Genomic DNA, 12,818 nt, shown 5'->3' with positions numbered 1-12,818 from the left:
GATTATATATTCTTGAAAAAGATTTCTGGTGCAGTAGAAAGAGCCTGGGCTTTGCACCAAGAGAGACATGGCATCCAGCCCCATCTCTGTCATGTATTAGCTGTGTGGACAAATTACATTATATCTCTGAGCCTCAGATTCCTCATCTGTAAACTGGGGTTAATTTTTACAGAGTTATTGTGAGGTCCAAATTAGATGACATTTAGGAAAATTACCTCATGGTACATAGCAGGCACTCAACAAATGTTAGATCTCCTTTGGAAGACTTAAAAGAATTAGAAGTGGAGTCCTGTCAGTCATGTTGGAGTGTGGCTCAGAGGTAAGGGGCTGACATACAGGCCTGATGCTGCAGTGCAAGGCACATCCTCCCTTTTCTTCTATCACCTGTGTCATCATCATTAAAAGTGTGAGTTCTCGGGGTGCCTGGGTGGCTCAGTCAGTTAAGCATCTGACTTTGGCTCAGGTCATGATCTCACAGTTCATGAGTTTGAGCCCCGCATCGGGCTCTGTCCTGACAGCTCGGAGCCTGGAGCCTGCTTCGGATTCTGTGTCTCCCTCTCTCTGCTTCTCCCCCGCTCATGCTCTCTCGCTCTCTCTCTCTCAGAAATAAACATTAAAAAAAAATTTTTTTTTTAAGTGTGAGTTCTAGTATAACTACTGTTAACTATTGTCTTTATAAAGTTTCTTTCTTATTCACCAACAGTACAACAGTAGCTACACCACATGGTGTCTGATCTGCTATTTTCTCACAGTATTTACATACCTAGCTGAGCCTCAGCACTTGCTCACATGTTCAGTGTTTTGAAATTTAAGAGGCTGGCCTGAGTCAGGTGCTAAAACTACAGTGACAACTCAGTACTATCTATGGTGAGCTACCGGAAATTACAGAAATTCTGGCCTTAATGGTCAGGTACTTCATCCAAAATATCAAATCTGCCTTAAAAGGCAGGAAGCCAGAGGGCTAAGCTTCTAAGTGAAGGTGATTTATTCATTCAGAAATTAACTTTATGGACTTGATGAAGTGACATTGACAGTTTCCTAATTTCATCCCCTCACTTTATTTTTTGTTAATCTTTTTTTTAAGTTTATTTATTTTGTGTGTGTGTGTGTGTGTGTGTGTGTGTGTGTGTGTGTGTGTGTGAGACAGAGAAAGAGCATGAGTTAGGGAGTGGCAGAGAGAGAGGGAGAGAGAGAATCCCAAGCAGGCTCTGCACTCTCAGCAAAGAGCTCAACACAGGGCTGGAACCCACAAACTGTGAAATCATGACCTGAGCCGAAATCAAGAGGCGGTCACTTAACCGACTGAGTCACCCAGGCACCCCCATCACCTCACTTTAAAGTTAAGACTGTGGACCAGGGAGGTTACATAGTCTATTGGAAGCAGAGGAAAGATGAGAAGAAAAATGAGTAATGATGCTGTTTACAATTGCTTTCTCACAAAATTGTTTCACTTGATGCTGCTAGGAACCTCATAGGTAGAAAATAATTATCCAATTTAACAGGTAAGAAAACCAGGGCTCAAAAAGTCTGCGTTTCCAGGGCCACTCAAGTGATAATAGTAGAGCTAGAATTCAGAGATGTGTATTTTGACCATGAGCTAGACTTCAGATTTTTGACACAGTATTTCACTTTATCACAACGTCTCTCATTGGTGTTAAACTGGGCTCTCTTCAGTTCCCCAACAGTGTCTAGGGAAGGATAGTAAGTCTCTTGGTTTTCCCTGGATCTCCTGGAACAATGGTACCTGTTTTTGAATTTTCCAAATATTTGTAATTTAAAACTATGTAAGTCACTTCACATAAAATGTATTAGAGATACTCACTGAATTCCACATCAACTTCTTTACCTTGTATGAAAATTGGGCACTTTCCTATTTTGGTGCTTTGCCTCTGGACAATTTGGCTTTGGAGTCAAGCAAACTAGGCTTAAGTCCCAGCCCTGCCACTCACCAACTCACATGTGACCATGAACCAAACACTTGACCTCTCTTAGCCCATCTGTATCATCTGTAAAGCAGGGATAATAATTCCATGTCTAGGTTTTTGTGCAGATTACATGTATATGAGACACTAGGCACCATGCCTGGCCCAGGGTAGGCACTCAGTAGATGTTCTTTTCCCCTCTTCCTCCCTTCGCACCATTCCCCTTTCCACATCGCATAAAAAGAATCCCTACCTGCTCCAATAAACTGGCCATTACCTCTTGAGGAACTCCCTTTCCACACCCCCTCTTGTCCTGAGAAACTGAGTCTGAATGTGGCAGATATCATCAGGCAGGAAAGTACTGCATCTGGGAAGCTTGATTTCAAGTCTTGGCAAGTTACTTCTCTCTGAGCTTCTATCCTTCATTTTAACTGTGAAGATAAAAATATATCCTATAAGATGACTATGAAAATGTTAGGAAAGTGCTTTGCAAACTATAAGATATTCTTCAAATCTAAGTTTCATACTGCAGAAGTTAATTCCTACACAGTTAATTTATGGTGGTTGTTTTTCTTAATAGGCTATCAAAAGAGTTTCTTTTGGACCCACAACAAACTCTGGTCTTCAAAGTTTGGCATAAAGGAGGTATGAACTCTATTCTGTGAATATCTATCTGGTTGTGAAAATTAGCTCACATCCTGTTGACAATTCCAAATCCCTTTCTTTTTTTAACCAAGTGAACCCATGGCACTTAATGATATAGGGAATACATGTATATGTTAGAGGGAATCTCACAGAATGCCACATTATTCTCCTATGGAAGTTAAGTCCTTAGAAGCTATATCATTTTATTTGACTGCCTGCTTAGTGCAGAAGTCCAAGTACATTTAATCTTTCCAGTTGTATCTCAACAGTCACAGTGTATAGCCTGCCATACACAAGTGATTTCTCCCCCTTTGTATGATGTTACACCTTCTGTTGACTCTGGCTTATTAACCAAGACCCTAGCATTTTTAAGCAGTACACAAGACTAGAATCTTGTTCTAAGAACCTCCCCAGGATGGAGGTGCTAACATCATGGTCCTTGAACCTCGTTTTAGTCAGCTACCATTATTAAGAGGCATAATTCAACAACATTAAGAGCATAGACTCTGAAGCCACACTCTTGGGATTCAAATACCAGTTCTACCCCTTACAAGGTAGTATGACCTTGGGTGAATGACTTAATTTCTCTATGCTCAGTTTCTTTATTTATAAAATAGTACTTACCTCAGGGGAAGAATTAAATGAGTTCCTGATACTTAGTAAAACCTTCTCAGTTTTTATTGTTCTTATTAGTGAATGGTAGTATGCTGAGAGCTTTCCAAATATCTAAAAGCAGGTAAAAATATAATTAGTTAAATGTTACAAATGTAACAGCTGAAGCCCAAGAAAGTTTAGGGCTTGACTAAGGTCATATGCCTATTAATTGGTGGAGTCAGGATTTGAACCCAGTTCTGACTGGCTGTACAGCCTTCACCTTTTGTACTTCACCATGCTAGTAAGATTGGATGGGAAAAGTGAGCAGATGAGGACATCCAGTTATGTCACAGTCTCTATGCTTAGAAAATTTTGTCTTAACTAAATCCCTCCTATAAATCTAGCTCTTTAACATTCTTGCTAGGGCCTTTTCCACATTTTTTTACACTACTTGCCAGTGGTAAGTTTGAGAGCTAACCCCAGAGCCTAATAAAGACCTGAGAGTAGTCAATGTGTAAAAGAAATGGACTTACCTGTCTCTCCTCCTGTCCTTTGGTTTGGAAATGACGCTGTGAATCTGGTTTCAATGATTTATCCCATGCTCCTGCCTTAGATTCACTTATCATGTCCCCAACCCCTACCTAACCTCATAAATGTAGCAGGAACTGATTATAAATGCATTTTCTCTGAACCAACACAAGGAACTCCTGGTATATTTAACTAGGCTCCACCTCCTCCCTGGCTTTCTATTCTTTTCTTTCTCTGAAGTACTCCAGAGATGGTCAAGCAGACTGTGGTTTGCCTCGATTCAACACTTACTGTAGTGAGAAGAAAAGAGTAAGTTTTGGTCTTATGCAGACCTAGATTCAAATCTTGGCTCTTTTATTTACGAGCTACATGACCTAAGGTAAAACACTTTATGTCTTTGAGCCTTTGTTTCCTTATTAATAAAATAAGGATAATAGTACCTACCCTACAGGATTTTTATGAGGAATAGAGATAATATTTATAAAGTATTTGGCACATGGGGCATGTGGGTGGCTCAGTCAGTTAAGCATCCGACTCTTGGTTTCGGCTCAGGTCATGGTTCATGGATTCAAACCCCACATGGGACTCTGTGCAGAGAGTGCAGAGCCTGCTTGGGATTCTCTCTCTCTCTCTCTCTCTCTCTCTCCCTCTCTGTCCCTCCCCCACTTGCTCTCTATCCTCCTCTCTCAAAATAAATAAGTTAACATTTAAAAAAGTAAAGTATTTGGCACATAATTGGTGCTTAATACATGGAGCTATTTTTATTACACCTACTATGCTTCAGGTACTGTGCTAGGGCTATTCAGTATAGAGAAGAACAAAATACATTTCCCTATCTTTTGGGACCTCCAGAGAATCCTGTAAAACCCCATTGTAAATGGAGATGGGGAAAATGCCTAGACCCAACGAAGCACACTTATTTAGCTCTGTCTCTCAATGTAGGTAGATGCCTCTCTTCCCTTAACTCCATCCTTTCCACATAGCCTCAGCTATGCAAAAGGTACTCAAACCTGGCCAAGCTGTGTTCAGTCAACATTTGAGTTCCTACTCTGTGCCAGGCACTATGCTAAGTGCTAGGGATTCAAAGATAAAATAAGGCATACATGGTCTCTGTCCTCATGGATAGTATGATTAGGCAAATATATGGTTCTCCGGTAGGGGATATCTAACTCAGACAGGATGTCAGAGAAGGCTTCCTAGAACACACTTCAGCTGAGAAACGAAGGGGCATGAAATAGTATAGTCAGAGGGAACAGCAAATAGAAAAGTCTGGAGTAAAGAACGAGTATGAAGGAAGTTTGAGATCATTAGAACACAAAACTACAAAGAAAGAATGATGGGTTGTCCCACTCAATCTGATAATTAAACTGAGCTCTTCAAAGCTATTGTTTTTCTCAGTGATCACCTTAGCCTGATTTCTTCTCAGGTATGTTTAGATGTAGTGCTTTCATTAGCCATAACCCTAAAGTTACAATCTATCAAGAACAGGTTATACTTGGATAACCAAACAAAGCAAGATTAGTTTTCATTGCAAAGCTTTAAAAAAAATCTTTGGAGTGCAAATTAATGGTTCTAGCCAATATTCTTCACTCCCGTTGGGTAGGAATTACTTGACTCCTACTCTGGGGAACACAACTTCAAACGTTCTAGAGCCTAAGACTTCAACTTGGAAGTTGAAGGGGTCTTAAATCTGGTTCATTACTTCTCATTGTATATATGAGACTTGAGGTTTAGGGAATTAAAGTAATGTGTTTTCAGTCAAAGCCATACTCAGATTAGCTATTGTAATGCACCTCCTCTCTGTCCCACTCTATGTTGGCCAGGTCATTTGTGTTCTCAGTGGATGTTTAGCAACTTCCTCATGATGTAGGAAGATTTACACCAGGAATGGAGAGTGTAGGGAACATAAAGCAAGTGACATTTGGTCTCAGGTTTCAGGTGGGCCCCAGTCCAAAGAAAAGTAAGCTGTCTAAACAAACATTAGACAATGTGTGATGAGCTCAGTGTCACCAGCAGTGTGCACAAGAAACTTGGAAACTCATGACCACTCGTCTTAAAAATTTACATTCCTTGATTTATTTAGCAAATTGAAAACTGAGAATTGTGTCCTATGTTTGGTAGAATCAGCCTTTAATATTCACTATAGGGAGTGGAGCCTATACAAACAAAGAACTTATGGAGTGATGGGGGCCTGTTTGTCCCCAGATACTTTCATGTCAGAAATGAGGAACAAGAAGCAATGAGTCAGAAAACAAGAGTCATTGCATGGTTGCTTGTCTGTCCAAGAAAGGGTCTTCATACTCATTACGGGCAGCCCCCTTATAAGCTTGAACCCAAGCTCTTATTTTGTACTGACTACTGGTTTTCTTGGGGGTTGGCTTTCTTTTGTGATTTGTGTCACTTTTGTTTTTAATTAAATATAATACATGTGTATGTTATAGAGAATTTGGAAAATACAGACAAGTATAAATGAGAAAATGTAGATATGTAAATCCCTCATAATTCCAAAGGTGATGGTCTTTCAGATGATTTTTTTCAAGACCCACGTCCTGAGGAAAATTACTGAGACATGATAACGTAGGGAAAAGAACAAGTGTTTATTATGTTTAAGGGTTGTTTTCCAATTGCCTATATCAAAAGGACAGAACTCAACTCTACTAGCTTTTCCCTGCCATACAAAAAGGGAAATCATAATAGTGAAAGCAGGTTGTGGTTCCCAGTCTCTCTCATCCTCATTATCTGTCTTCTCTTCTGATTTTGGAATCACTAAACTACCCCCCACCACCGCCCAGTCCTCTGTATCAGCTATTCTCTGTGCAACCTCTAATGTCAGTGGCAAGACATGCCCAGTCACACTGCTCAGCTCTTCTCTCTTCCCCCACAGATGAGGAGAGGGTGATTGGCTTTGCCTCAGTGGACCTCTCCCCGCTTCTTTCTGGCTTCCAGTTTGTCTGTGGCTGGTACAACATCACAGACTTCAGTGGAGAGTGCCAGGGGCAGATAAAAGTTGCTGTCTCCCCTCTGGAAAGTTTAATGCACTTCAAAGAAGAAAGACAATCAAGGCGTGGGATGGAGACCCCAGGGTCACGGGTACGTATCCTAATTCAAATTCTTAACCAGTAAGGGTTCTACTGAGAAAATCTGTAAGAAGATCCTTTACATGTGTTTGGTACTTTCCAGCTTGCAGAACACATTATGTATTTGTGTCTCATGATGATCTCATGACCTTTTTAGGGTGATAAAAATTTCACAGTGGTGTACATAGTGGAATTACATAGTGGTGATGGATTCACAACTTTGAATATACTGAAAACCACTGAACTGAACAGTTTCAAAGGGTGAATTTTACAATACATTAATTATATCTCAATTAAAAAAATTTTTTTAGTTGACACACAATGTTACGTTAGTTTCAGGTATACAACATAATGACTTGACAAGTTTATATATAATGCCTTGTTCACCACAAGTGCAGCCACCATCTGTCACAATACAATGTTGTTACAATACCATTGACTATATTCTCTATGTTGTGCCTTTTATTCCCGTGACTTATTCATTCTATGACTGGTAGCCTGTATCTCCCACTCCCCTTCACCCATTTTGCCCTCTCCCTCCCCTCTAACAACCATCAGTTTGTTCTCTGTTCCATGTTCTCACAAATGGCCGTATCTCAATTTTTAAATAAAATTATTTGCAGCGTGGAGTTTGAAACCATATTGACTGAAGTTTTCAAAAATTCTATTACATTAAAATCATTAGTCTATCTTATATTAAAAAAAAAAAAACAGAAAGAGGGGAATCAACAATAGCAAATACAAAGAACTCTTTTAGGGAGTTTAACTGTAAAAGAAAGAATTTTCAGACTGTCCCAGATGGAGGAACTCTATCAAAGCAAAGATTGTAGGGTTGTTTTTTTTTTTTTTTACCTCTTTTATCATGGATGTCTGGCCCAGGATCTGGCAGAGTGTGCATCAGTAAATATTGAATATGAATGAATGCATGAGAAAGTGACAGAGTTAAACAGTTCGTGTATAAGAAGGTCTTTTCTTCACACCTACCCTGATAGTCATGAGACAAGAAATACGACAGCCAGATCAGCCTCACATGTAAAATACAATGATATCCAGCCAGGAGTTCACAAACTAGCTGGGGGAGCAGGAACATAAAAACAGATAAAGTAACTAAAAAGCAATCTGATAGCATAGTGTGTAAAATGGGGATAATAATAGTACCTACCTTATAAGATTATTGTGAAGCTTAAATGAGAAAATGCATGTAAATTGCTTAGTACAGCCTTCAACATTGAAAATGCTCAGTAAATTATATTTATCTACATACAGTAAATTTTACAAATTTATTTATACTGCTTCGTTCCAAAAGAATTTGTGGTGACAAGTGTACCATTTTTCTCATTGATTCTACAGATCCCAATACACAGCCCCTTTTCCTTCCCTGCTTCTGGTATGTATGCTGCATTCCCTGGCTGTGTTGCAAGATGGACCCCAGAACAACCTGCTCACACCTCATCAAGGGGACTTGATTTCTCTTCTCCTACGAGGTGAGTGAATTTTTGATGGGAAGAAATAGAGTCAGAGAGTTGGAAGGATGCTAACTGGCTTGTCATTTCTCTTTCCTTTATTTCTTTTCTTTTCTTTCTTTCTTTCTTAATTTATATAATTTTGAGAGAGAGAAAGTATGACCAGGGGAGGGGCAGAGAGAGAGAAAATCCCAAGCAGCACTATCAGCACGGAGCCCGACATGGGGCTAGAACCCATGAACTGTGAGATCATGACCTCAGCCAAAGTTAGATGCTTAACTGACTGAGCCACCCAGGCGCCCCTCTCTTTCCTTTATTAGCGGAAGAAAGAAGAAACCAGAAATTATCTAGATTAGGCAAATCTACAGAGTCAGAAACTAGAGACAGGGAAAGAGCTTTGTTGATCTTCTGTCACAATCCCTAGGAATTCCAGGATCCAATGAAAACAAATTTTTTATAAGATAGGAACTAGAATATTTACTGCTATCAAAAGGTAGCTTCAGTGGAAAGGATACTTTTCTTTTTTCCTCAGAGGCCTTTAACCTTTATCCCTAAAATCAGTCATCAGCTGTGTGAGGTCTTTCCCTTTCCAAACCTAGGAACCAAATTATTTTATAAAAAGCAACTGGCCCATCCAATTGCTTTGCAAAGCCAACCATGGACATGCATATGGATATTGGGGCTAGAGCACATTCCATTCTCTTAAAGGACGAGGTCTAGGAATAACATTGCTGCTTTCTACCCCACTCCCTTCCTGGCCTTAGTGGCATTTGTCATCCCCCTGCCTCCACCAGTCTTTCCTGTGTCTGTCTCCCTACTTCAGGGATAAGACAAGGGATCTTCCCTTAAAATAGCCATTCCTACAGTAGCAGTTATGAGTAGATCCTTTATTCCAGAAAGATACTCTCTAACACCAAAGCCCATTTCAGTGCTGTGTAGCTCTACCTGCTTACCACATGAAGAGTGCCTCTGCCCTCTATATAAAGGGATCCCATGTGTCTGTCAAATCCTAAATCACAGGCTTAAATAATTTTTCTGTTATCTATTTTATGGGTGTTACTTTGACCATAACCAGTCCATGAGACATGGATAGGATAAGGGTACTGGTATTAGGACAGAATATAGATCAATGATGAGGACACTATTTAGTAATTGTAAAAGCTAAGTCTAGTGGTTTGCTTTTCGTCCACAAAAAAACATCCCTGTTCCCATCTCAAAAGGACTATATCAAAATGACATATTCTGATCCAGCCAGCCATCTAAAGCTAACCAAACTGTGGTATGTTCATACAAAGAAATACTACTAAGAAATTTTTCAAAAGGCAATACTGATACACAACAAAATGAATCTCAAAATATGTTGAGAAGCTAGTACATTGTATCTGATTCCATTTATATAAAATTCTAGAAAACACATACTAATCTATAGCAACAGAAAGCAAATCAGTAGTTTTTTAGGGACAAGAAAGGATGACTAGAGCAAGAAAGAGGGAAGAATTATAAAGGACAGGAGGAAAGTTTTAAGGGTGATGGATATGTTCATAATCTTTATGTTGTAATGGTTTCCTTAGAAGTACACATATGTCAAAACTCAATATTGTGGCATGAAAGTATGCTATAATTGAACCAAATAACCAGTTTTGATACTTCTCCAATAAAGGGTTGTTATTTGGTCAATAGTTTTTCAGTCATGATAAAAAATTATACCCAAAAAAATTACCTCATATTGTATACTTTAAATATGTGACATTCATTATATACCAGTTATACCTTAGTAAAGCAGTTTTCAAACATTTCCACTTCAGAACCCTTTATACTCTTAAAAATTAGTGATAACCTCAAAGAGGTTTATTTAGGTAAATTGTATCTATCCATTTTTACCATATTAGAAATTTCAACCAACATTTTTATTTTTTTTTTTTAGTTTATTTATTTATTTTGAGAGAGAGACAGCACGAGTAGGGGAGCGCAGAGAGAAAGGGAGAGAGAGAATCCCAACATGGCGCTAGTACCCACAAAGCCATTAGATCATGACCTGAGCCAAAACCAAGAGTCGGATGCCTAGCCAACTGAGCTACCCAGGTGCCCACAACCAACATTTTTTATTCTAATATACAAAATCAGTTGTTTATATGAGGCACCTGGGTGGCTCAGTCGGTTGAGCATCTGACTTCAGCTTAGGTCATGATCTCGCGGTTCATGAGTTCAAGCTCCACGTCGAGTTGGAGCCTGCTTTGGATTCTGTGTCTCCCTCTCTCTCTGTCCCTCCCCGCTCTCACTCTGTCTCTCTGTCTCTGTCTCTCAAAAAAATAAATAAATAAATAACCATTAAAAAAATAATTTAAAAAAATCAGTTGTATATCTTTACATCAACAATGAATAACCCAAAATGAAATTGAGAAAACAATTCCATTTACAATAGCATCAAAAAGAATAAAATACTTAAAAATAAACTTAACAAAAAAAGTGCAGGGGAACCTGGGTGGCTCAGTCAGTTAAGTGTCCGACTTCAGCTCAGGTCATGATTTCATGGTTTGTGGGTTCAAGCCCCGTGTCGGGCTCTGTGCTGACAGCTCAGAGCCTGGAGCCTGCTTTGGATTCTGTGTCTCCCTCCCTTTCTGCCCCTCCCCGGCACTCACTCACTCTCTCTCTCTCTCTCTCTCTCTCTCAAAAATAAATAAAGATTTAAAAAAATTTTTTAAAATGCAAAACTTACTCTCTGAAAACTACAAAACATTACTGAAAGAAATTAAAGAAGGTCTAAATAAATGGAAGGATATCCCATGTTCACAGATTAGAAGACTTAATATTGTTAAGATGACAGTTTTCCCCAAATTGATCTATAGATTCAACACACTCCCTATCATAATCCCTTTTGGAATTTTCGTAGAAATGGGCAAGCTAGTCCTAAAATGCATATGGAAGCTCAAGGGACACAGAGTAGGCAAAACAGTCTTGAAAAAGAACGAATTCCTAATTTCAAAGCTTAACACAAAGTTACTGTAAACAGTACAGTGTGCTACTGGTATAAGGATTAGAAATCTAAATCAGTAGAATATATTGGCAGTCCAGAATAAACCCATGTGCCAAAGATGCCAAGATGTCAAAGATGCCAAGATAGTTTAATGAGGAAAGAATAGTCTTCAGAAAATGATACTATATATCCACATGCAAAGGATTGAAGTTGGACCCCTTCTTCACACTGTATATAAAAATTAACTCCAAAAGGATCATATATCTAAATGTAAGAGCTAAAACTATAAAACTCTTAGAAGAAAACATAGGAGGAAATCTTCATGACCTTAGATTAGGCAATGATTCCTCACATAAGACACCAAAAGCAGAAGCAACAAAAGAAAAAGTACACTGGATTCATCAAAATTAGAAACTTTCATGCTACAAATGATACCATCAAGAAAATGAAAGGGCCACCAACAGCATGGGAGAAAATAATTGTAAAACATAGATATGATAAGGGACTTACTTGTATCAGAATATATAAAGAATTCCTACAACTCAATAATAAATGGCAAGTAACCCAAGTAAAAATGGACAAATGGTCTGAATTGACATACGTCCAAAGAACATATACAAAGGGTCAATAAACACATGAAAAGATGGTTAACATCATTAGCCATCAGGAAAATATAATTGAACCATAATGAGATACCACTTCATACCCACTGCAATGACTGTAATCCAAAAGACAAATATTACAAATGTTGGAGGGGATGTGGAGAAATTGGAACCCTCATACATGGTAGGTGGGATTTTAAAATGGTGCAGCTGCTTTGGAAAACGGTCTGGCACTTCCTTTTAAAAGGTTAAACATAGAGTAACCGTATGATCCAATAATTCCACTTCCAAGTATATACCCAAGAGAATAAATCATATGTTCATACAAAAACTTGTACGTGTTTGTAGTAGCATTATTCCTAGTAACTAAAAAATACAAACAAAATGTCCATCATCTGATGAGTAGATGAATAAAATGTGATATCTCTATATAATGGAAAATTATTCAGCCATGAGAAGGAATGAATTACTGATACATGCTACAGCATGGGTGAAGCTTAAAAACATGCTAAATGTGGGGCACCTGGGTGGCTTAGTCAGTTGAGTGTCTAACTTCTTTGGCTCAGGTCACGATCTCGTGGTTTGTGAGTTTGAGCCCCACATCAGGCTCTGTGCTGACAGCTCAGAGCCTGGAGCCTGCTTCGGATTCTGTCTCCCTCTCTTTCTGCCTCTCCCCCAGTTGCACTCTGTCTGGCTCTCTCTCTCTCTCTGTATTTCTCAAAAATAAATAAACATTAAAAAATAATAATTAAAAAAATGCTAAATGTATGAAGCTAGTCACAAAAGACTGTATGTTGTTATGATTCCATTTACATGAATTTCCAGATTAGGCAAATCTACAGAATCAGAAAGTAGATTAGCAATTGCCTAGAGCTGGGAGGTTTGGGTGAGGGTTTGGGGCAGAAGGGGAAGTGTGGAGTGATTGCTGATGTATAGGTATAGAATTTTTTGGGGGGTGATGAAAGTATCCTAAAATTGTGGCAATGTTTACACAACTCTGTGAATATACTAAA

The 12,818-nt window shown here is 38.8% G+C and overlaps 1 protein-coding gene across 6 annotated transcripts in view; it reads left to right on the top strand.

Annotated features, from left to right (window-relative positions):
* The window catches only part of C2CD3 (C2 domain containing 3 centriole elongation regulator), a 144,331-nt gene that overhangs the window by 95,725 nt on the left and 35,788 nt on the right, over positions 1 to 12,818 (top strand). For all 6 annotated transcript variants that reach the window (XM_053900079.1, XM_019449792.2, XM_053900080.1 and 3 more), the window contains 3 exons: positions 2,503 to 2,567; positions 6,574 to 6,779; positions 8,117 to 8,250. In XM_053900079.1, the coding sequence (XP_053756054.1) occupies positions 2,503 to 2,567; positions 6,574 to 6,779; positions 8,117 to 8,250 (405 nt within the window). The remainder of the gene's footprint in view (positions 1 to 2,502; positions 2,568 to 6,573; positions 6,780 to 8,116; positions 8,251 to 12,818) is intronic.

The sequence above is a fragment of the Panthera pardus genome, unplaced genomic scaffold (genome assembly GCF_024362965.1).
Source record: "Panthera pardus isolate Hobbes unplaced genomic scaffold, ASM2436296v1 HiC_scaffold_12, whole genome shotgun sequence".
In the NCBI taxonomy this organism is placed as follows: domain Eukaryota; kingdom Metazoa; phylum Chordata; class Mammalia; order Carnivora; family Felidae; genus Panthera; species Panthera pardus.
This window is presented reverse-complemented; position numbering and strand designations above follow the sequence as displayed.